The following is a 26582-nucleotide window of genomic DNA, read 5'->3' on the forward strand; positions in this document are numbered from 1 at the left end:
GCCTAATTTTGTGACTAATTGAATGAATAAAGATCTAGGTTTTAAATCATTTCACTTTGATTGTAGAAATTAAATCTGGAGATCAAGAAGGCAACCATTTCAACTTTTTCTTCCCAACTTTTAAATTCTTTCACAAAATACCAGGTAGTTTAGGAAGATTAAAAAAACAAAAAACAAAGAACAAAAAAACACCAGCCTTCATGGCATTTTTTCAGATGACAGTGGTTTTCATTCAGTTTTATCTACTTAGGCTGCAAATTACCAGGTATCCAAAAATTAGTTACTGTGTAAAATGTTTTTAGTCTTTCCATCAGGGACTTGCTATGCAGTCCAGATTGGTCTCAAATTCATGATTTTCCCACCTCAGCTAAAACTCCCCTCCCCTGTCCTTCCTTTCTTCCTCCCCACCCCTTTTTTTTTCTTTCTTTTTTGATAGTACTGGGGTCTGAACCCAGTGCCTAAAACTTGAGCCACAGTGCACACTTGTGGATTTCTGGTGGCTTATTGGAGATAGTCTCATGGACTTTCCTGCCTGGGCTGGCTTTGAACCACGATCCTCAGATCTCAGCTTCCTGAGTAGCTAGGATTACAGGTATGAGCTACTGGTGCCCGGTGAGCCTAAAACTTTCCAGTAGATACTCTACCACTTGAGCCATTTCCTTAGCCTTTTTTGCTCTAGCTGTTTTTCAGATAAGGTTTGGTGTTTTTTGCTCCCCCTATGCCAGAAGGCAGGGCTTACCTTGGACCACAATCCTCTTACCTATACCTAAGTATCTTTTCTTACCTATACCTTATGCCTTCCAAGTTCCTGGGATCACAGCTGTATGGTGCCCCACCTAACCCTTCAGCTAAGACATTCTTTATGTACCAGAGCTTGAACTCACTGTTGGAGCTCCACCATTTGTGCGATTCCTCTAGCCTTAAGACATTCTTAAAAGATGTAAATAATGGGCTGGGAAGGTGGCTCCGTGGTAGAGTGCTTGCCTTGCATGCATGAGGCCCTGGGTTCGATTCCTCAGCACCACATAAGCAAAAAGGAAAAAAAGCCAGAAGTGGCACTGTGGTAGAGCGCAGCCTTGAGCTGAAGAGCTGAGGGACAGCGCCCAGGCCCAGAGTTCAGGCCCCATGACCGGACACCCTCCTCCCCCACCAAAAAAATGTAAATAGTCCCTTTCGGAAGTCCAGGTAGAAGTAAAAGCAAACCACCTGTTTCTCCAAGTTATTTCTTGGTGTTCCTTTAGAGACAGATGGGTGTAGGGGGCTGGGAATATATATCTTCATAAATAAATTACTTGCTTTCTTCATACCATTTATATATTTACTTATTTGTCTGAGCCATCTCATAAATTACATTCCCTTTTTTAAAAAAATAAGACTACCTTGGCTTCCTTGGCTTTGGCATATGATTCTATACATGATGTTAAGAAGATGCTGATACAAGTCTCATTATTTCTTTTTCTAGCTCATAAGTTCAAAAGCCAAGTGATCTAAAAAGATCACCAGGATTTACAAGAATGTGTGTTTTAGGGACTAGACATGATGATACAAGCCTGTAACTCTAGTACTTGGGAAGTTGAGGCAGCAAGACCTTATCTCAAAAACAAACTAAAACATTAGGCTTTGGAAGAGGATAGAAAGGAAGAAGGAGGGTGAGACCTTTTTGAACTCCACTGAGAATCATTTGAGGAGTGAAAGGCCCAAAACTCTAGGCTTAGTGGCATTCATATATGTCCTTGACTCAACTGTGGGCCAAATCCTGACTGGTAGAAGATGTACAGTCACATCCCAGAACAGCCTCTGTAGCGCAAGTCCTCCCCCACCTAGGCCCCACTGCTCTTCTGACCAAAGGAAAAACAGTGCGACTGCCATTTTTCAGATTACCTTGATTCGGGGTATTTGGTGAGGGTAGCCAGGCTGCTGGTATACATGTGGCCTCCCACATCAATGTGGACGGGCGCGTTGGACTTGGTGAGCTGTGCTGGCGTAGGGATGCCTTGGTTGTTCAGTGGAGATGCAGGGGATCTAGTGATCAGAGGCCTTGACATATTGGGTCGACTGTCCTACAGAGAGATAAGCAAGTTTAGACATCTTTTCTCTTCTCAGTGGAAAGGAAGCACATAGAACATTAAAAAAAAGTATGCCAGTGACTAAAATTGATATCCATCTAGTAAGAAAACCTAGGAAATCCCCAAGCTCTCTTGCTTTTATTATAATGATCATCAGCAAAACAATCTCCATAAAAAAGAAGGGACAACTTCATGTGTTCAGAATCTAGAGCTGAATTAGTTTTAATCTAAAATAACTCTGAGGGCCCATCAGTGCTTAATATACTAATGAACATTGAATGATGGGAAAATGGCATGTGGAGAAATTCTACTCATCCCAAGTGAAAAGATAATAAATGCTTAAAACAATATGTATTGAAATAAAATATGTGTGACAGATAATTTTCTTTGGAAACTTCCTTGTTGCTATGTACGTGAAATGAAAACAGGCCTTCAGCACTTGTGTTCTATGACGCATTTTCTTAAGTCTTTATTTTCTGAATCAGGAAGAAGGGGGCATAATTGACCTAGTCATTAGCTCACACACATTGCAACCCTGAAAAGAGGCATGGAAAGTTTGTTATCACTAGATTAAAACAAAAAAAAAAATCTACTGCTGTTCTGCCTACTTGTTTCCTGTTTCTTCCCCCCATAAAACTATAAGTCTGGGGTGGCTCAGGAAAAGGACATACTCTCAGGGTAAGACATGGTAAGATACAACTATAATCCCAGCTACTCAGGAGGTGGAGTTAGAAGGATCAGTAACTGAGACTTGTCCAGTTAAAAGCATGAGATGCTATCTGCAAAATAAAAACAAAAAGACTGAATGTGTGTCTCAAGTGGTAGAGTGCCTGCCTAGTACCATGAAAGAAAGAAAAAGGAAAAGCATGGAGGAAGAAAATATGGAAGACAGGAAGGAAGGAAAGGAGGGGGGAGAAATGAAGTAAGGAATAAAGAAAAGATGCTCCTCAGGTAATAAATGTATGCTTGTGAACCAGGAGCAAGCTACTCTTCTAATCGCAGACTCCTAGAGGACATGAAGCCCCTAACTTGGCAGATGCTACTGTGGCCATGTGTTAGGAGAGAAGCAAAGGTGTGATGTGAGCAAGCAGACCTGGAAGAGGGCAGCTCATGGTAGCAATGAGAATGTGTTTAAGAAACTAGTCTAGAGAAAATATAAAATTACATCTTTCCCACAGACACAGACATGGCATAGATGCCTAAGACAATATTCAAACATGCCTGATCATTTCCTAATTAGAGCCCAAGCCACACACAAGTCAAGTCTTGGCACTCACATAATGGGTCAAGTATTTAGAGACTACAATCAAGGATTAGGCTGAAATAGCATTTGTCTGTGAATCCTGACAACATACATATACTCTCAGATTTATAATTTAGCCAGACACTATTTTCAACCACACAAACAATGTGCACCAGAGCCAGTGAGAGGCATACTAAGGGGATTTTAAAAAATGTCTTTGATGGAGATTACAAAGGGGAAGTCACTTAGGCCCTGTGTTTAAAACGCAGCATGATAAAATATAAATTTGCAAAACATCAGAAGTTTTCCGATGTGGAACAGCTTGAGGAGTTACCTGGGGCTCAACTGTTGGACTACTTAGCATTAACCACATGTCCAAGCAAGACTGTGGTGCACATGTGCCTTGAAATTCAACATCCACCAGAAAGGAGTGAGGTAGAGCCTTGGCACACAGAGTTTGCCATCTGTGTGGGGCTCTTTTGCATGCCAGGTTAAACAGCCCAGAAATCAGGAGAGAAACTGAGATCATCTTTTAGTTCTTATATTGGGTGGTTGATTTGTGGGTGTTAACTATAGACTTTTTTCTATATTCCTGTGTAAAGGTAAAAAAAATGCAAAGTAGAGATTAAAAACACAAAAGGATGTTTGCAGTACACAATGGAAAAGAGCTAAAGGTAGTAGGAGAAATTTAAAAACTCCCAGGTGGTTGGACATACACAGTAGAAAAGGTTCAGCCAGTCACTAGTGGCTCACACCTGTAATCTTGGCTACTCAGGAGGCTGAGATTTGAGAATTGCAGAGCAAAGCCAGCCCAAACAGTGAAGTTTTTGAGATTCTAATCTCCAATAAAACACACACACACACACATACACACACACACACACACACACACACACACACACGAGTGCATGCACACACATGCACCAAACTGGAGCTGTGGCTCAAGTAGTAGAGCACAAAAAGCTTTAGCTTTGAGCACAAAATCTCAGGGACAGCACCCAGGCCCTGATTTCAAGCCCAGGACCACCATAAAAAAAAAAAAAAAAATAGAAAAGGCTCAGAAGTACTGAAAGAGAAACATTTTCAATTCTGCATAACAGAAAACATATTTTCCCTTAACAAAAAAAGTTCTCAAATAATGTCCACTTTCAAGAGATATATATTACCTGATTTTCTGTTCAAAAATGATTTCCTGGCTGTGCACATGCGCACGTGTGCGCATGCTTGTGCTCACACACACGCGCACGTGCGCGCACACACACACACACACACACTCCTATCTGCAATTCAGTCCATTATAGCACTGCAACGTCTGTAATAGTTTTTCAATTGGACACATTCTATATGCTGCCTGAGGGTGCTCAGGCAAAAATGAACAGATTTGCAGGGTTAATATTGTCATTAGACTGTGACCTCATTCACACAGATCTAATGCTGTGAGGTCTATACAGAAAGGGAGATTGAGGCACCACTGATGGGCTGAAGGATTACAGATTTCTCAGAAGGCATAGTTTGCATTGTAAATCAGAAATGGGTGGGTACTGATAAATAAAAAAAAACAAAACCAGCATTTCTTCATCTGGAATGGGGGGGGGGAAGGGGAGGGAGTAACCCCTCAGAGCAAAGGGTACATGCTGCCTTGTCTTCATCTGGACTTTGGGGTTTGGGATGTGACACCTCTACTTACCATTCAGCAGCCTAGGGATGAAGCTGATGCCCTGGGTGTCCAGTCAGAGAGTTGGAAAGAATCAGGGTTCTCACTGACTTTGTGGTTATATTTTATTAGTGTGAAGTAATTGTTCACAGGAGTTTTGTTGTGATATTTCCTTACATGCATAAAATGTAAATTGATCAAATTCACCCCCTCAATGTTCTTCCTTATCCCCTTTCAACCGTCCTGCCCTATACAGTTAAAAAAAACAAAAACAAAAACATTTAGCCAGGCGCCGGTGGCTCACACCTGTAATCATAGCTACTCAGGAGGCTGAGATCTGAGGATGGTGGTTCAAAGCCATCCTAGGCAGGAAAAGTCCATGAGACTCTTTATCTCCAATAAACCACTCAGAAACCCAGAAGTGGCACCGTGGCTCAAGTGGTAGAGGACTAGCCTTGAGCTGAAGAGCTGAGGGACAGCGCCCAGGCCCAGAGTTCAGGCCCCACCATATATAAAACAACAACAAGAACAACAAACCCATTTAGACAGTTTTTAGTGTGTATCATTATACTTTTTGCATACACAGATATGAGGAACTTGGATCAGTCATCCCCCACTCTATCACCCTCTCCTTTCTTCATTCCCCTCACTGGCTCCCTCTTCCTTGAACAGTCTTTTAACAAGTCATTCTTTTTTTAGGTGTAGATTCAGTGTTTGAGAAAAACCCCAATATGTGTCATTCTGAGATTGGTTAATCTCACTCCTCACTGGCATTGTGGAAGCGTGGAAACCAAGCAGCTTTGAGCCTTTGATCTCCAGATTTCATGTTATTTGGGATAACTGTCTTTATTTTTAAAGCTAGTCTGAGTGGGGATGTCTGTCTTCTGACCTGGTAGGGTGAACTTCTTGGTACCCACTGCCGTCCTGTAAGGTGGTGTGGCCCTGGGACACCTGGCCTGTTATGTATGCTATGAACAGCTGCTTGTTGATGGTGCAGCAGAATTTTCTACCATATTATCTCCGTCTTTAACTCTACTTTCCATCTGCCTTTCCCTTTAGTCACTCGCCCATAAGCCTCTCAGTCTGCATATGTCTTTCAGTATTACTTCTAAAGACAGGAAAACCACAAACTTTAACCTGAGGCGTACAAAGGACTTGGATGTGCCATTGCTCAACTGAAGAAGCACTGAAGACAGACAGCTGTCTCTATTGGACCATTTTCTGGAACTGTTTCTTCTTCTGGGGGGAAGGGACTCTTCCTTTCCTGACATTTAAGCGATGTAGTCATCGCCCACCTTCTTCTGTGTGTGGCCCATGATTCCTCCCTTCCACCACGTTCTAAAGCACCTCCTGAGTGCCAGGCACTGTAACGGATGGTGGCTAGACAGGTCCCTGGCCTTACTAGGCCTGTACAATGATGGCAGAAGGAGGCCAGATCATTAAGGCAGCTTAGTGGAGAATCATTTCACCAAGCCTTGAGGCAGAGAGGGAAGTTGGGAAGGACAAAAGGGACAGTCAAAGTTGAGGCCTGATGTATAAGAAGTTAGCAAACATTGGGATACTGAAAGGAAGTACTCAAGCAGCATTAGCAAGGCCCCCAAATGGAAGAAATTAAAGGTCCATTACAATGTGAAGTTTCAACTATTACTAATATAGGGTATGAATTCCTATGGGAGGATGATGATGGTCTGAGAATTGATCATTTACAGTGGGGAAATAAGAACGATAACATTTTCTTGTCTGGAGAACAGGAGGAAGAGAAAGGGAACTAATAGTTTTCTACACAGTGCTGTCCAGTGGGCCTTGTTGCAGTAATTGGGTATATTCTCATCAGTGTGAGCACTATGGTGGCTACAGGCCATATGTGACTACTTGAGCATTTGAAGCGCAGCAAGTATGATGAAGGAACTTCATTAATTACAGTGTATTTTAATTCATTTGAGTATTAATTGAAATAGCTGCCTGAGCAGTCATTTCAAACAGCAGCATATGCTTGACTATTTTTTTTTAATATTTGAAAGCCTGGATCATGACAAATTTGTATCATCCTTGAGATGGAGAAGTAAAGGTGCTTTGTTGCTTGATGCTGTGTGCTAGTTGGCTGTGTTTTGAGATCAAGTCTCACTATGCAGCACAGCCTGCAAAGAACTCACAACCCTCTAAGAAAGAGTGTTTTAAAATTGAATCCCAAATGGCATAAGGCCCTATGGAATGTTCGTTTCCACCACCTTTTCCAATAGTCTTCTCTCTTTTACTGATACTATAAAAATAAAAGAAAGTAAGAGCCATGTAATGAGAGGAAGGGATGAAGGCCTTTAGACTGGACAGGCAAGCATCAGACACGCTGAGCATACGTATGTGATTTTGTTCACACGAAGTTGCAGACAGGCACAACCCATCTGCGGTGACAAGGATCAGAACATGGGCCCCCCCCCCCCTGGGGTTATTAACTGCAAGGGAGTAAGAGGAGCCTTTGGAGAGCTAGAAATTGTACTTCCTCACCTGTTCCGGTGCACTCAAGATTTCTTTAAGTTCTACTTAAATCAACCATTAAAAAAAAAAACCAACTCGAACTCATCCCATCAAAACGTGTTCTTCAACAAATACTGGGAAATACTACCTTAAAAAATCCAACATCAAAAACACCCTCCCCAAACAACAACAACAACAACCACCAAACAAACATATAGAAGAACAAGCCAGGTGTCAGTGGCTTACACCTGTAACCCTAGCTACTTAGGGCTGAAATCTAGAGGCTTGGGTCTCAAAGGCAGCTCAGGACAAAAAAAGTCCTCAAAACTTCATTTCCAGTTAACCAGGAAAACGCTAGGCTGGCAGTGTGGCTCAAGTGGTAGTGAATGAGCTGGGAGCAAGAAAGCAGAGCAAGAGTACAAAGCTATGAGTTTAAATACCAATACTGGCAACCCCCCCTTCATACACACACACACACACACACACACACACACACACACACACACACACACACACACACTCATGTACATGCACTCACCAAAAACTAGTACTGGGAATTTAGTCCAGTGGTAGAATGTTTGCATAGCAGGCACTGGGTTTGATTCCTCAGAGGGTACTGAGGGCACCAGAAACATGTTTATTATTTCCTTTCCCAGAATTGACTAAATCTGACTATAATATACAACATGAAGAGACCTCTGGAGTTATATTTCTACTTCTTTCTTTCCCCTATCTAGTCTGTACATAGTTCCAGATATGCACATCCGTTTATCTTTAAACTTTCCAGCTCCTAGAAGCCTCTACTAATCATCCATCTCACCTACACAGCAGAGCCGCAGTGATTTTTTTTTTTTGGTAGTAGAATCCTTCAAGGGATTTGACTCCAGGCATCTTCTAAAAGAAGCTAATGAAAAATTTGTCTCCTAAGTTTAACTGGGCTGTGCACTGTTCAAGCAGGAGCCCTGGGGGGTTGGGTGCTGCCTTGAACAAATGTGCTGAAGTTTAAACTGAAAGTTTTAATGACTTTATCTGTTAAGAATGTAGAGTACTGCTTCATGTCACGCTTCACTTTCAAGCTGGATTATATCACCTCTCTCACCAGGAAAGAAATAGGCTTGTTAGTGATATCTCTAAAAAAGCATGTGGATAGTTAAATCCATTATAGATATTTTAATTCATAATGTTTAATAGAGCAGTGAAAAAATTTAATACAGATCAGAATATTTCGATCTGGGTTTAAAATGTATGTGTGTAGAAATATCAACGTCCCTCCCTCTCTCCCTCCCTCCCTCCCTTCCTTCCTCCCTCCCCCCTCTCTGTCTCTGTCTCTGTCTCTCTCTCTCTCTCTCACACACACACACACATACACACAGAGCAACTATATTACAATGCATGACTGAGGAAGAGAGCATAAGGTAGCATTTTGACTTGTTGTATTTCTGAAAGTCTGATAATTTATGGCATGCAAACTGCAGTCGAAGTATCTGCGGCAAGGCCCTGATTCCCACATGGAAATTGAGGTTGCCTTGGGAATTCTATTGGAGGAATACACAACCCTATTGGACTCTCTGTCATGGTTCTTGTAGAAAAGCATCACTTTCTGAACTGTAGTTACTTAATTGTACAGTAAGATTCTCAACCACTGTGTGGATATGTTTGGGAAAAAGCCTAGTTTGTTCACTTATTTTTTTTTATTTTTTATTTTGTCTGTCATGGGGCCTGAACTCTGGGCTTGGGTGCTATTCCTCAGCTCTTCAGCTCAAGGTTCGCACTCTACCACTTGAGCCACAGAGCCACTTCCTCGTTTATTATTTTTAATTTTTTTGTCAAGGTGCTGTACAGAGGGGTTATAGTTACATACATAAGTGAATATATTGCTTGTTGAATTTGTTACCTCCTCCCTCATTTTTCTCCCACTTTCCCTCCCCCTCTCCTCCTCCAAGTTGTGCAGTTCATTTCCAACGTAATGTCTTGTGAGTATCACTGTTGCCTTGGTTCACCCTTTGTCCTTTGTCTCAGCTGCCTAATTTCTATTCACTTAAACTAAATAACAGAATGGGAGGGAGAGAGAGAGAGACCCCTCTTTGATAATTCATATATATTATAAAAAATAATCAGGGCTTTAAAACTGGTATGTTCTGCATGTGAATTTTGTGCAGCGTAGTTTCTGTCCACTGCTACCATTTGGAAGACAGAAAAGAATTAAACCAAAATGCCTTAACATCCTAATTTGATGTCAAGACATCATTCAAGTTATTGGTAAGATTCTCCCTTCAAACACACAGAGCCTACTTAAAGTACTCTGAATTTACACATTACAAAAAGTATAATTTTTCAACTCATAAAACAGTAGCTAATTGCCAAAATCAGCCAAAGGTCAAACCCCAGACTAACTTAGATTGAAAGTTATAAAATATGTTAAAAATAGATTCATCAAAAATAGTAGTGAAAAAGATTTTTTGGGGGGTCGGTCATGGGGCTTGAACTCTGGGCTTGGGCTCTGTCTCTGTGCTCTTCAGCTCAAGGCGAGCACTCTACTGCTTGAGCCACAGCATCACTTCCTGAAAAAGATTTTTTTAATGTAAAAACTATCTTTAAAACTTCATAGAGCTAGAAAAAGTTACATATACAGAACATACTTGGATCAGAGAGATATTGAAAGCCTGGGTTATACTTTCATGTAATCTGGTGTTGCCAAACCCATGTCTCCCCCAGCTTCCCCAGGTCTAGGATGGAGCTAAGCATTCCCACCCTTCCCGTCTCAAAGTAAAGACAGTAGCAGACAAGACAGTGTTTGTGAAAACATACAGCTCAGTGCTTGGCACAGGAAAGGACAAATGAAAAAAGATCAAGCTGGCCTTCTGTATTTGTAAGCTTTACATCTGCAGATTCAACCAAGGATGGGAAATATATTATTACACAAATAAAACCTGCACTATACTGAGCATGTCCAGACTTTTTTCTCAGCATGATTCCCTTGAACAACAAGCATTCACACACAGTTTTACATTACATTAAATATTACTTGTCTTATTTGAGGATTCAAACTCTCGGGATATGCATATGTACCATGGAGATAGCAGATTGCTTTATATGAAGAACTTGAGCATCTGCAGATACAGAAGGTCAACTCTATTTCTACCCTTCTGTACACAAAACCAATCAACCATATGTAGAGAATAACCTTCCACAGGCTTAGTGAGCACAGGGAACATTTTAATGTTGGCAAGAAGGTATGAAAAGACAGTATCAGTGGTTCATGCCTGGAATCCTAGCTATTAGGAGGCTGAGATCTGAGGATCAAGGTTTGAAGCCAGTGCAAGCAAACAAATCTGAGAGGCTCTTAGCCCCAAACAAACAGTCAGAAAGGACATTGGTACAAGTGGTAGAACACTAGCCTTGATAAAAGCTAAGGGACAGTGCCTAGGCCCTTAGCTCAAACCCTAGTATTAGCACAAAAGGAAAAAAGAAAGGAAGGAAAGAAGGAAGGGGGGACTGGGGGGAGGGGGGAGAGGGGGAGGAAGGAGGGAGAGAAGCAGAGAGGCAGTGGTATCTGGCATTGATATAAAGTACAGCACTATGTGTAGGACAGAAAGCAAGCAAGGTCAGACCAAGAGATCAACTATGTGCTTTAGACAGAAGGCATGAAAGAAAGAAAAGGCCGAAATTGTCGCTGAAGATTCATGAAATGAAATGGCACCGGAGCTGCTTTGATATTTCCTTTCAGGTAAAAATCGTAACTTCACGGAGCAGCATAAAAATAGAAAAACAAAAAAACCACAGTGTTTTCACAGTCAGATTGAAGGAGGATACCAGTAGGGAAGGAACGCAAAGGGGTAACTCTCCTGAACATGTAAAATACTAGTTATTGAAATGAATTCCAGGAAACAGAACCACGGGTTATTTATAACGTTTCTGTCAGAGGTGTTGTTGTTTGTGTTGTTTTGTCAGAGGTGTTGTTTGTGTGGAGGTTTTGTTCACTTGGTTTTATTTCCCCCTGCTTTTTAGGGGAGGTAAGGGAGGGGGGAGGAAGGATGAACAAACAAGAACACCTATTTTCCAGTATTTCCTTGCTCTTTCGAAAAGGAAAATAAACTTGAGGGGAAAATTTTTTTTTGATGGAATTTTGCTCTGCCTGTAATAGCTAAAGTGATTTCTTAATTAGACTAGATATTTTAATGCACTTAAATCATTAGAGTATTAATATACTACAGTTCAACTATGAGGATAAAACTCTACAAAAATGAAAAGGTAGTATTAAAGTGACAGAGAGGGACCAGGAATAATAGTTTTATTGGGAAAGGCTAATGTTTTGTTTTTTTGTTGTTGTTGTTGTTTTGAAAAACACAGACATGTAAAGAGAAAAAAATTCTAGAACCAATGCTCTAAAATATTAGTAAGGGTTGGCACGCTTTCTTTTTAAATTCCTTTATACTATAGGAATGTTTACTTTTGAAATACAAAAATGTCCTGCTTCAAAAAAGCAAAAGGAAAACACTAGCACAAAATGGCCTGATTACATCAATTACTGATACTATTAACACACTGCTATCTTTTATCTTCGTAATAGGAAGATTTTTGTGGATACATTTTTTTAAGCAACCAGACGAAGAAACACAGAAATGGAACTAAACTTTGTCATAATGCTTCCTTCCTTTTATTTTCTTGCCAGAGAGGAAATGAGCAGAATCAAAAATTAAATGAGCCCCAGGTCATGGTAAGCTCATATTCAGCCGACACAGAAGACTATTTAGTTTACAGTCCTGAAAGTGAGGGCTTGAAACCATGGTGCCCACGCTCGTGGGGCCTCTCTGGTCCCATGCCCTTCCTCCCTCTAGAGGCCTGAACTCCCAGCTCTGAGATGCAGGGAGGCCGGAGTGACAGAGTCACATGTGCCCACGTTCCTCGACCTCAGAGGTCAGGGCTCTGCACACTGTCTTTTGGAAGGGAAGATGTAAATGGCAGCAAGGGCTGGCAATAAAACATGTCTTAACACTCACAGCAGGCGTTCTAGGCTGAAATCAGAAACCTCTGTGCAATGTTGAGTATTATCACCATTTATCAGAGAAGGAAGTGGACTCTGAGGTCGAGTGGCTTAGCCTGTAATTGCCTAGTAATGAATTCACTGGGATATTTTACATGCTGGCTGTTGTGTACTAAGATAAGGTTGCTGCTCTCCTATTTCAGACACGCTCTGGTTTCCCCAGAAGGGGTGGATTTGCTGTGTTCCATCCACATTCTCTTACCCAGGCTGTCTAGAGATGACTCTCTCGGGCTGGAAATCTACAAGGGTGGTCAGAGGGCACAGAGGAGAAAGGAGCCAGCTGTCCCAGGAAGTGAATACCTCCCCACAACTAGATCTATTGCTAACTAACCACATGGTACATATGCATCTAAATAGACAGGAGGCTTGACTTACTGATTCCTTGAATGAGGTCATACAAGTTCCTTTCTTAGGAGGAGATCAAAGGCTAAATATGGGATCAGGCATAGTAGAGCATGCTTGTAGTCCCAGCTACTTGGAAGACAGATAGGAGGATCACAGGAAGATCAAGGATAGCCCAGGAATGGAAAAAGAAACAAAGGAAGCAGCCGCTAAGTGTGTTCTTTCCAATTATAATGAAGTATCAAGGAGCCACCTTCTAAGATTCTAAGATGCCAATTCACCTGACTTTTCTGCATCAAAAACATAAGCTTTTAAGATAGATAAATTAATAAGTGCATGGCTTCTCTCTTGCTAAAGGTCTTCATTAAAGTTCATTTAGGAATGAGTAGAGAGTCGAATGACTACTCTGCTTTGGTGTCAAGTTGAAGCAACATGAATGCAAACTCCTCCTGGGGGGTGACTTTATAAGAAGCCAAGATGCCTATGGAATATAAGTTCTTAAATCAGGCTATTAACATCATGCTTGGAGAACTACTTCTGAGTGCTCTTGTGTGAGTACCTTTGAAGGCAAACAGTACTCTGGTACAAAGGAGAATGTGAATCTCTGTACCTAGTTTTATGAATCCAGGGCATATTATTTTAAAAATAAGGCATGGCTATATTTAGCATTTCCATACCACAAGAATCATACTTCTAAATTTTGTCCCAATTACTTTTTAAAGGGAGAGCCTAGTTGGATGTTTCTAATGGTTATGTCATTGATCAAAGTTCTGATACCCATAAATATCTTCCTGAGACTGTGGCAAATAAGAATTGAAATCTTAGTCTGTCATCAATGCACCAGAAGTCTCAGCAAATGATTTTTCTCTCTTACGTCAGACTCCCCATTTATAATATATGCAACTTGGACCAAATGGCCTACAATTTTTTTAGTTTTGATTTTTTACCATTCTATGATTTAATATACATACACATCTCTATATCTGTCTATCTGTCTGTCTATCTATCATGAGACTCAACCATCTGAAGAAAGGTAGAATTTTAGAATGTTAGAAAGTGGATTCTAAATTCCTTCAAAGAATGAAAAACTGATTTTGAAATGAAAGGCATTCCAATAACATGAGTGCCAAAAGCAGCCAACCCAGAGGGATTTTCTAACCATCTCATTATTTGCTTCACTAATTGGGAAGATTTAGAGATTTTTTTTTCTTTTTTTCAGATTTATTTTAAAATTTCTTTCTTTTTTTTTTAAATTTATGAGGTATTGAGGAATCGAACTCCAGGCCTCATGCATGCTAGGCAAGCAAGCACTCTACCACTAAGCCACACTCCAGCCCTGAAGATTTAGTTTTAATCACCACCTTTCATTTGCCTAAAGTTGGTAAAACATGGTACTTAGTTTGTAAAATGACTACTCTGAAGTGATTCTTTACCTAGTGTCCTTTTATTGAAGAATTATTTGTCTATTTCATGCAAAATATCAGTGAACACACCCATATCCCAGCCTCCTGGAGGTTGACTCTGGAGGATCAGGAGTTTGTAGCCAGCCTGAGCTACATAGCAACACTTTGTCTCAACTAAATAATCAGGGAAATTTTAAAGTACTTTGAGATCTTCCAATCAAATAAAAACACAGTAAACCAGAACAATAACCTCCTATAGTGATATAAAACAAGCTTTTAAAAAAAATAAAGGAAGAGGTTGGTGCTGGTGCTCACTTACACCTGTACTCTTAGCTACTCAGGTGGCTGACATCTGAGGACTGTGGTTCAAAGTCAGCCTGGGCAGGAAAGTCCATAACCTCTTATCTCCAATTAACCACAACAAGCTGGAGGTGGAGCTGTGGCTCAAGTGGTAAAGTGCTAGCCTTAGCAAAAAGAAGCTCAGAGACACCACCCAGAGACACCACACAAATACATAAGTAAAAACAAATAAGCAACTTAGTTAAAATAAAAATAAAGCAAATATCTCTAATCAGTGTTATCCTTTCCGAAAGACACACTGGTGATAAAAAGAAGGGAAGAAGGCATCTGAGAGGGACATACTCTCCATGCAGAGGGAATGCGTCCCTGTTGGCTGGCATGTTGGAAGCCCAGTGCTGGGCCTACAATGCTTGTCCTAGGTGACACATGACTATTACTGAGATGTAAACTCAGAAGACAAAATATATTTCTCTCTTGGAAATATAAGTCACCCTTGTTGTTTTCCAGATGAGAACTGGTATTGGATGAATCCATGTGGTGGTGAACGAATGGACCCTTCTGGCTCTTCTCCTCAATCAGGTCTGCCAGTAGGCAAGTGTGGCCAGGGAACTAGAGACCCCCCTCCCCCAGTGCCCACAGAAGCACTGCTCATCCTGGTATTGCCACAGAACATTGGTTTCTTAGGGTATTTGGAAGAGGACAATGGTTTGTGGGACTTCTGGCTGAAGAGCATTGGGTGAGAAGACAGTGTGGACAGCAGGTCAGGAAGAAGGCACTGAACAGGCATTGGGATGCGGGAAACATTTTCTTGCACTGAGCTATTCTTTACAAGTTTAACACTGTACAGGAGACATCTGTGCTCTTGGAAATCTATCTTAAAATAAATACCAACAGGATTGAAAACAAAACAAAACAATTTTTTAAAGACCAACCTGATTAGGAAGAAAAGTTTCCTATAAAAATGAAATGCATTAGGTTAAAAAAAAATCACACCTTAATATCATGTGTCTTAAGCAACTGGAGAAGTTATCTCTGAGATCCCAGTTCAAAGACTCTATAAACAACCATAACCCTTAAGTCTTTTTAAAGGTCGAGAGAGGCAGACTGCCAGGTTAAGAATGAACATAGAGGGCTGGGAAGGTGGCTCAGTGGTAGAGTGCTTGCCTTGCATGCATGAGGCCCTGGATTCAATTCCTTAGCACCACATATGCAGAAAAAGCCGCAAGTGGCGCTGTGGCTCAAGTGGCTAGCCTTGAGCTGAAGACCTGAGGGACAGCGCCCAGGCCCAGAGTTCAGGCCCCACAACTGGCAAAAAAAAAAAAAAAAAAAAAAATGAACATAGAGGGTGTAATATTAAGATTGGATGCCCAAGGTCAATAGTTTTGTTTTTGTTTTAGAATTGGAAGCAAAGCACTTTAGAGTCTAAGCTTGCATCCTCCTGTGTCAGATGTGCTGACCCCACCCAAGGTGGGGGCCTGTCTCACCCAATAGGATTTAGACCTGGCTTAAAACAAAAACACATCTTCCACCTGCGCATGCGCTGGAGCATTTCTGCTTGAGGAAAGAGAAAGTGCACTTTCATGGGTGCACCTGCCAGCTGCTACCACATTGTATTTCATGGTTACTTAAGCCCAAGACATAGCCCAGAATGTCAGGATGGTGATGGGGACAGGAAAGCAGAGTGGGCAAATGTTTGACTAGAAAAGACATCTGTATTAAAGAAGGGGGTGCACAATCCAAGCAAAGAAGCAGAAAAGCAAGAAGAGACAAATGGACATTGTAAAGCAGGAAAGAAGCAGGAAAGGAAACTGAGGAAAACGTAAAACAAGATGTTCCAGTCCGGGGAGGGAAGAGCAGATAGTTTTATCCCCTGTTTCTCCTAATATGTGGCATCCAATCCCACTAGCTTGGCCTGTATGTAGGTCCTCAGCTGGTCCACAGCAGGTCTCACATGGCCTCTCTGTACGTGGGCTGATGCACAGCTGTTAGAAGGCCAAAGGGGTTAAGAAGAGCCTTGAAATCTTCTCCTTGAATGACCCCTCTCTGTGTGGCTTCCCTCTCATCATCAGAGGTGGAACCTGCATTTCTACAGAACCAAGTGTGTAGAATATGTGGCCCTAATAGAAAGCTCTCTGGTATCCCAGTGCAAGAGTGCCTATATAAATGATTAGAACACAGGTATCCACTGAAAGCCAGCCGATAGATCAGAGTGAAACTCAGGAATAGTCTCTGCTCCATTATGTTCCTACCAACCATCCACCTTGCTTCACGAAATACTTTTCATTTTTGAATATAGAGACAATAAATAAACTGTTCTGATGCTGATTAGAAAAATCTGCAAGGCTCTATGACTGACTCCTGCTCTGATTTTTTTTTTTCCAGTAAATGACCATGGTGATTTGTCCCTTGGAGCATTAGTCCTCAAATACTTTTTTATTTGTTACCTACCCATGCCACCCCTCAAACAAAAAGCCAAACATCCCCCTGCCCCGAGCACTTCCATGGTGTTAAACCAGTATACATGTAAATTAATGAAATTTGTGCAATTAAAGTAAACCTACAATACTTTCCAAGACAAATATCGATGCTGTCACTACTATTACATGGTAAACAAAAAAATTCAGGACCACAAGAAGCCAGGTAGCCTGTGCTCAGCTGAGATGGCCCCAGGGTGACCCAGCCACATTCTGATAAGCAGGATTTTAGGAATGTGGATACTGCTCTGGGTTAAAGAATGACAAGAAGGTGACAAACAGACAGAGATGGAGAGAGAGGGAGAACTGGGGGGGGGGGGAGAGAAGGAGAGAGAGGGAGAGAGAGGGAGAGAGAGAGAGAGAGAGGAAACAACCAAGATTCAGAACATTATAAGGGAACACTTCTCAAAACTTTATGCTAATAAGTTTGAGAACTTGGCAGAAATGAACCTTTTCCTAGCAAATATTGACATGCCGAAACTAAACCAAGATGAGTTAAACCATCTTAACAGGCCCATATCAAGCATTGAAATAGAAGCAACAATAAGAGCCCTCCCATCTAAGAAAAGCCCAGGACCAGATGGCGTTTCAGCGGAATTCTACAAGGCCTTCAAAGCAGAGCTCACACCAATACTCCTCCAACTCTTCGATAAAATTGAAAGAGAAAGTTCACTACCGAACTCATTCTATGAAGCCATCATAACCCTCATCCCAAAACCAGGCAGGGACTCATCAAAGAAAGAGAACTATAGACCCATGTCTTTGATGAACATTGATGCAAAACTTCTCAACAAAATTCTGGACAATCGACTTCAACAATTCATCCAAAAAATCATACACCATGATCAAATAGGATTCATTTCAGGGATGCAAAGCTGGTTCAATATACGCACATCAATTAATATAATTCATCACATCAACAGAAGCAAGGATAAGAACCACATGGTTATCTCAATAGATGCAGAAAAAGCATTCGACAAGATCCAACACCCCTTTATGATGAAGGTTCTGGAAAAATTAGGAATCCATGGAACATTCCTCAATACAATAAAGGCTGTATATTACAAACCTACAGCCAGCATTATACTTAATGGTGAAAAACTAAAGCCATTTCCTCTTAACTCAGGAACAAGACAAGGATGTCCACTCTCTCCACTTCTCTTCAATCTAGTATTAGAATGCCTAGCTACAGCAATAAAACAAGATGCAAACATAAAGGGGATCCAAATAGGGAAAAAAGAAGTAAAACTCTCCCTCTTTGCAGATGACATGATCTTGTATTTAAAGAATCCCATAGATTCCACTCCCAAATTACTCAAGCTGATTCAAAACTTTGGCAAAGGGGGCTGGGGAGGTGGCTCAGTGGTAGAGCGCTTGCCTTGCATGCCTGAAGCCCTGGGTTCGATTCCTCAGCACCACATAAGCAAAAAGAAAAAAAGCCAGAAGTGGCGCTGTGGCTCTAATAGTAGAGCACTAGCCTTGAGCTGAAGAGCTGAGGGACAGTGCCCAGGCCCAGAGTTCAGGCCCCACGACCGGACCCCCCACCCCACCAAAAAAAAAAAGTTGGCAAAGTAGCAGGGTATAAAAGTAACCCTGAAAAATCAATGGCTTTTCTGTATGCCAACAATGAGAAAAGTATGGCTGAAATTAGGAAAGCAACTCCATTTGTAATAGCCCCACAAAAAATAAAATACCTAGTAATTCACTTAACCAAAGAAGTGAAGGACCTCAATGATGAAAACTTTAAAAACTTGAAAAAGGAAATCAAAACAGAACTTAGAAAGTGGCGAAAACTCCCATGCTCCTGGATTGGAAAGATCAACATTGTGAAAATGGCAATACTTCTCAAGACTATCTACAAATTCAATACGATACCTATCAATATTCCAACCTCATTTTTCAAGGAAATAGAAGATGCAATCCAAAATTTCATATGGAACAATAAAAGACCCCGAATAGCAAAAACTTGATCCTCAACAGAAAGAACAGTGCTGGAGGAATATCAATACCAAATTTCAAACTCTACTACAAAGCCATAGTAATCAAAACAGCTTGGAACTGGCACAAAAACAGCCCTCAGGACCAATGGAATAGAATTGAAAACCCAGAAATGAACCTACAGACGTATAGCCATCTAATCTTCGATAAGGGAGCTTAAAAAAATAGAATGGAAGAAAGACAGCCTCTTCAGTAAACAGTGCTGGCAAACTTGGTTAAGTACTTGTAGAAAACTAAAGCTAGATCCTTATATATCACCCTGCACTAGAATCAACTCCAAATGGATCAAAGACCTCAGAGTCAACACAGACACTCTGCAAACATTACAGGATGGAATAGGAGAAACCCTGGGTCTCCTTGGCTCAAGCCAAAATTTTCTTAATAGAGACCCAGAAACACAACAAATCAAAGAAAGGTTGGACAAATGGGATTGCATGAAATTGCAGAGCTTCTGCATGGCAAAGGACATAGCTAGCAAGATCAATAGAAAGCCCACGGATTGGGAGAAGATCTTCACTAGCCATACAACAGACAAGGGTCTCATATCTAAAATATACCTGGAACTCAAAATCCCCAACAACAAAATCTTCAAAAAAACAACTGCCCAATAAATAAGTGGGCTAAAGACTTAAAGAGAAACTTCTCTGAAGAAGAAATAAAAATGACCAATAGACACATGAAGAAATGCTCAACCTCCCTAGCCATAAAAGAAATGCAAATCAAAACAACATTGAGATACCACCTCACCCCAGTTAGAATGGCTATAATCAAGAACTCTAATAACAACAGATGCTGGAGGAGATGTGGACAGAAGGAAACTCTACTGCATTGTTGGTGCAAGTGTAAACTTGTTCAACCACTTTGGAAAGCAGTATGGAGGTTTCTCAAAAGACTCCACATAGAGCTCCCCTATGACCCAGCAATCCCACTTTTGGGCATTTCCCCAAATGTTCACAGCCAAGCCCACACTAAAGCTACCAGCACAACTATGTTTACTGCAGCCTTATTTACCATAGCTAAGATATGGAACCAATCCAGATGCTCTTCAGTAGATGAATGGATCAAGAAAATGTGGTATATATACACAATGTAATTCTATGTCTCCATTAGAAAGAATGACATTGTCCCATTTGTTAGGAAATGGAAAGACTTGGAAAAAAATATATTAAGTGAAGTAAGCCAGGCCCAAAGAAACATAGGTCCCATGGTTTCCCTTATTTGCAATAACTAGTATATGTCTGAGTCAAGTAGAAAAGGTCAGATAAGTTGATGTTAGGGAAATGAAACCTAAGATATGTATTCAAATGCTTTTTTTTTCTTTCATGCAATTGTTTCTAACACATTTATAAGATTATTTCTTTGTTGCTTTGTATGTCCCTCCCCCACGGTATAACCCCTGCTTTCACTATATTTGATGTTGTTATAATTGGTGGAGGGGAAGGGAAAAAACAAATCGTTTAAATAGGGATATAGGTGGACCCATTGCAACAAGGAGACGTACAAGTCGTTATGTCAAAAACGAACTTTACAACTTTGGTAGGGGGGGGGGCGGAGAGGGTTGGGTGGGGGGGGAAGGGAGGATGGGATGGGAAGGGGAAACAAAGGAGGAGGCTACAATGCTTGATAAGAAATGTACTCATTATCTGGCCCATGTAATTGTAACCCCTCTGTACAGTATTTTCACAATTTAAAAAAAGAGTGCCAACCCCCTACCAGCATAAAAATTACTAACAAATAAAATGAAAATAAAGCTGTCATTTTTAATGCTGGTTTTCAAAATTTTACAAATGGTCAGTATGATTTGGAGAAGATTTAGTGATTACTTTTTTTTTTTTTTAGTTCGGTTGTGGGGCCTGAACTCTGGGCCTAGGTGCTGTCCCTCAGCTCTTCAGCTCAAGGCTAGCGCTCTATCACTTAAGCTACCGCTCTACTACTTAAGCCACAGCATCACTTCTGGCTTTTTCTGCTTATGTGGTGCTGAGGAATAGAACCCAGGGCTTCATGTATGCAAGGCAAGCACTCTACTACTGAGCCACCTTCCCAACCCCTAGTGATTACTTTTGAAGGATACAAAGTACCAATCTTCACATATGTACAATATTTACTTCATCCTTGTTTTTTTCTTCCTCCTTATTTGCAGTAGCCATGAGCTTGCTGTAGAATCTCAGTTCTGTCCATTCTGCATACAATGTAGCTTCTATATGAATATCCAGAAGCTAAAACCATACCAGCATAGTCAATAAACACATGAAGAAATGTTCAACATCTCTGGTCATAAAAGAAATGCAAATCAAAACACTGAGATTCCACCTCACCCCAGTTAGTTTGGCCATTATCAAGAAAACAAATAATAACAGATGTTGGCCAAAAGGGAGCACTACTACAGTGTTGGTGGGAATGTAACTTGTTCAACCACTCTGGAAAGCAGTAGGGAGGGTCCTCTAAAGACTAAACATAGAGCTTCCCTATGACACAGCAATTCCACTCCTGTACATTTACCCAAATGATCACAAACAAGGCCACACTAAGGCTACCAGCACAACTATGTTCATTGCAGCATTATTTACCATAGCTAAGAGACGGAACCAACCCAAATGGCCCTCAGTAGATGAATGGATCAAGAAAATGTGGTATATATTCACAATGGAATTCTATGCTTCCATCAGAAAGAATGACATCACCCCATTCATAAGGAAATGGAAAGACTTGCGGGGAAAATCATATTAAATGAGGAAAGCCAGACCCCAAAAACATAGGCTCCATGGTTTCCCTCATTTGTAATAATTAGGATATGTCTAGGATAGTCCTAGCAGATAGTCACAATAGCTTAAAAGCTCCGTACATATGACTATATAAAATGATGCTAACTGAAATGAACTCCAAGATTTGGGAACAAGAGTTTTTTAAATGTACTGTGTGAAGTTATTTTTTTTCTTTCTTTATTTTTCCTTTGGTCTACCCTCTGTTGTCACTGTTTTTTGGTTTTGTTACCCTGTGTCTTGTATATATGATTATCTGATATGGGGAAGGGAAGGGGAATCACAAAATGGCGAGATAAAGAACAAAGGGTAAACCAATGCAACAGCAATACTCGCAGGACAGTATGTTAGAAATGAACTTCACAACTTGAGGAGGAGGGGAGTGGGATGGGGAGGGAAAATGGGAGAAAACAGGAAGGGGTAACACTGTCTGACAAGAATATACTCATTACCTTACTTATGTAACTAACTTCTCTGTACATCGCTTTTACAATACGATTCAATAAAATTTCAAAAAAAAAATAATCAGCAGTAAATTCACTATTTTTCAAGTTTTTATTGCAATTTGGTAGCTGTTCATAAACAGCTTCTGCCTCAACTAAAACACTTGGTAAATGCAAATCTGCCTGACTTTCAGAGTTACGTGTAAGTCTCATAAGGATTGCTTTTAGCCTCTGAACTAACAATGATGGCTGGGACTATTCAGAGAATTGCCATATATGTAGAATCAGTCTCATAAATTCAGAATTGACCTTCTTTCTGCTTATCAATGTACCACAAATAAGCAAAAGATGAGGCTCTAGGATGTGAGCGATGTTCAAATATTAACTGATGATTTGTATGCCAGTCTATTTATTGCCTTTATGAAAGTGTTTTATTGAGACAAAGATTTTATTTTCTTTTGCTGGTCTTGAGGCTCTAATTCTGAGCCTGGGTGCTGTTCCTGAGTGACTTTTGCTCAAGACTAGCATTCTACCCCTTGAATCACAGCTCTACTTCCAGCTTTTTCTCATTAATTGGAGATAAAAGTCTCATGGACTTTTCCTGCCCAGACTGGCCTCAAATAGTGATCTTCAGATCTCAGCCTCCTGAATAGCTAGGATTATAGGTGTGAGCTAACAGTGCCTGGCTGAGACAAATTTTTAACTATCTAAATCTTTACATTTGAAAATGAGCTCATCTTACAATGGAAATCCTAAATGAAAAGGCAATACTTCTAATTTAATAATAATGATACATGCCTTTCTGGTCTGCTTACCATCATTTAAAAGAGGTGATCATTTCTATAACCTAAGACAAAATAAATTCTATCCCTGAAATGACTTTAATCTGCTGATGAAATAGTGCATTCACTATCCTGTTTTGTGATCTTGGTGTATAGATATTAAAATGTTAAACAAGTTAAGTAATGATTGCTACTTCTCTTTCAGAAGCTATATTCAGTGGCACTAATATAATTTAGTTGGAGGGTAATATAGAGAGAGCTAGGAGGAGGTAAGAAATTAACATATTTGAAATATAAAAGGTAATTGTGGTGCTGTAAGTAAAAGTCTATATATTCAGAGCCAATCGTTGCCATTTGTTACCCTTAATTAAAAAATCTGTAAGAAAGCATCAAAATCAATTCAGTTCAGACTTAATGAGACAGCTCTAGCAAGCGTCTATTCACTGTACCTGTTCTAATTAGCCTGACTATGTCCTCAATGTCAAATCTGACAATACACTTAACTAAATTAATGTTAAGCTCCTAACACAGAACCACATTTGAGTTAGTAGCTCTAAAACAGAATTTGCATATTCACATTTTGATCATGAATATAGCAAGTATATTCAGGAAAAGAAATTCAGCTGGAAAAGGACTGGCTTGTGATCATTTCCAAAGAAAATGGGAGAAACTGAGGCTAAAGGAGGCAGATGACCATATCTCAGCCATGCCCAGTACGCCAGGCTGTGCATGTGCCCAACCATTGTTTTTCTGCCACTGCCCCAGAGAGAACTGAGCCCATATAACCTTGTAAAACGAAATGGCAGCCAGATGGAGCACCTCCATTATTGATGACTAACAGGATTTGCTAAGATTGAACACCAGAAGACCTCAGGTACCCTCTTGATGGTTATTAAGTATAATTCTTGCTTTTAATTGCCACTTAAACTGAAATTACCGCCTCTTCAAGATTTATACGAAGATAATTTAGAGATTGAGTTTGAGGTGGGTGTCAACACACACACTAATAGACCTGAATTCACACTTATTTCTAAAAGGACATGGAAGGTAAGAGATGAGGAAAATATGACTTATAAGAACAAAGAAAGAAAGAAAGAAACCCTCCAACAGAAACAAAAAGTAACTGCTAAAAGATTGTCTTCATCCATTTCATATACTCACTTTAAAGTGTTTGACATGCCCACAAACATAAAACTGGAATGATTATTGTTCAATTTTTATGTCTACTACCAAGTTTTGCTCCAGCTTTGAAATGGATAAGGACTGCTCCTACTTTTAATTGGCATGGCATGATGTACTGGGCTGGCATCTCCTAGTTTTAATTCCCTAAAGGCTTGAAGTCCAGGGAGCAGGGTTCGAGTTTTCCTACATCCCAGGTCAGTGTAAAAGCAAGGAAGCAGAATTGCTTTGATGAGGTGGCCACATGTGTTCACAGAGAAACCTTCTCTTTTTAGGGAAAAAAAAAACTTATATTTGAGTCACGGATGAAAAGCAGGTAATGGAGGTAATGGAGGTACAGGAGAGCCCCAGAATATCCAGGGCCATGAAAGGTGAAGAGATGTGGCTGAGAGCATCCCAGAGGGGCCTTGATGCAGGGATGGCCTTGAGTCCACTAGTAACAGTAACAAAAACCAGTGTTTTACAGAGGCTCTCACAGTGCTCAACCCTGGCCTTATGCTGTCTCATTTTATCTTCACAGTGACCTTTTGACACTTCGGTAAGGGGTCACTTCAGGTATACACTCTCAGACTCTGAAACAGCTAAGGTTGGCAAAAAAAAAAAACTTGTTTCCGATCAAACTTATTTTTCAGGTAGCAATAATCAAAGAGTTTTAAGAAATATGTCTAAAAATTCCCTCTTTCACAAATTGGGGAAAAGAATACTCACAGGGCTGATATGAAGTTATGGGGGCAGTAGACACAGTAAGGAAGCAACCTTTTTAAAAAAAAAAGATTAATTTTAGACCTATTCAGGTCTAGGTAATATAGCTCATGCCTCATCTACTATGGAAAGGGAGATTGGGAGGATCATGGCTTGAGAGAAGTTCACACCAAAAGTTAGTGAGACCCCTGTTTCAACCAACAGGCTATGCTTTGTGGTTCACACTGAAATCACAATTAAGTAGAATGCATAGATAGAAGGATAGAAGACTGATGCCAGCCCTGAGCAAAACCTTAAGACCTAATCTGAAAATTAACTAAGACCAAAAAAAGGTGGGGGAGGCATGGGATATAGCTTCAGTGGGATAGTGCTACCCAAGCATAAGGCCCAGAATTCTAAGGATGAGATTTACAGTAATTAGAAAGTCAACATTAGATTCTTGCGGAGTCAGTGGCTCACTTTAAAGGCAGGCTAAAGCCGAACTACCAAAACAAAGAATATATGGCTGTATCGTTTTATTTACATGAAATTCTGGCAAAGCTACAGCTACCATGAGTCCACAGTGGCAGGAAGCTGACTGTGAAGGGTCAGCAGCAGGGAGGCAGAAAGAAGTTTCCAAGGTGCTGTGGCCTATACGGTGGGTAAGGCTACAGAGCCTGGTCTGTACACTTGAAATGGGTACTTCTTAAGTCAATCATATGTCATAAAGGTGGCTAAGAAGTAATTCTAAGAGAAAAAGTAAACATAGGATACTGATACTTAATGAAGAATCTCTCTTCCATGTTCTTATCTTATACTGGTGCTGTGAATTAAATCTTCTCCAAAATGAAGTCCTGAGTTCAGAAAAGAGCCTTACTTGGAAACAGCACCATTGCAGAGGTGGCCAGCTAAGATGCAGTTTTACTACAGCAGGGTAGGCCCTGATGCAATGGCTCATAAAGGATAAGCTTGGATATACACAAGCCTGCAGGAATGATGTGCTCTGGGCCCTGGGATGTCCAAGTATCCTATTGTGATGGAATACATCCCACTGGCATGCAATGGTGGACAACCTTGTAGAAATAGGAACTTGGGAAGCTGAGGCAAAAATACCTGTAGGCTCAGGATTTGGAGTCAGTATGTGAGGCCCTATCTCCCAAAAAGCAAAAATCAATAAAGGAAAATATCATCAAAGTCTTCTTGAAAAGCACCAGAAGCTAGAAGAGAGGCCTGCCTGGAACATTTGCCCTCTTAGCTCTGTAGTTTAATCTCAGCTTTCTGGCTTCCAAAGCTGTGAAACAATATATTTTGGTTGTAGAGGCCCTAGGAAAGAAAGACAGTCAGATGAATTTTTCCCCTCTTTAGCCCTAAAGGATTAGACACTTTATCTAACTGAAACTTTTTCAAGTTCAATCAAATCTTTCCAGACCATGATTTAGCTGTCTGTTCCTAAGATAGAGTCCACTGGACTCTCCTGAAAGCACATCTCCTTGGAGCAAATGTTCAGAAACAATTATTAAAGTTAGCATTTCCAGAGTACTACTGTGTGCATGAAGCTCTGCAACTACCATAAGGTAAAGATTTCCTGGAATGCCATTTTCAATAGAGAACGTAGGTTCATAAAGACCAGCTTGGGTTGCAAAGTGAGGAAGCAGCCATTGACTGAAGACTTCAAGCACTTCCCATAGTCTGTTACACTCTGCTCCATTAATCTGCAAATGTTACTGTCAGCTGACAGCTAT

At 40.6% G+C, this 26582-nt stretch overlaps 1 protein-coding gene across 3 annotated transcripts in view; it reads right to left on the reverse strand.

The window, feature by feature from the left end:
- Kctd1 (potassium channel tetramerization domain containing 1) overlaps nt 1–26582 on the reverse strand; it is a 186593-nt gene that overhangs the window by 45251 nt on the left and 114760 nt on the right. For all 3 annotated transcript variants that reach the window (XM_042675290.1, XM_042675291.1, XM_042675289.1), the window contains exon 2: nt 1882–2060. In XM_042675290.1, coding sequence (XP_042531224.1) covers nt 1882–2060 — 179 coding nt within the window. The remainder of the gene's footprint in view (nt 1–1881; nt 2061–26582) is intronic.

Source organism: Dipodomys spectabilis, unplaced genomic scaffold (genome assembly GCF_019054845.1).
Source record: "Dipodomys spectabilis isolate Male_0828 unplaced genomic scaffold, ASM1905484v1 ptg000024l, whole genome shotgun sequence".
Classification (NCBI taxonomy): domain Eukaryota; kingdom Metazoa; phylum Chordata; class Mammalia; order Rodentia; family Heteromyidae; genus Dipodomys; species Dipodomys spectabilis.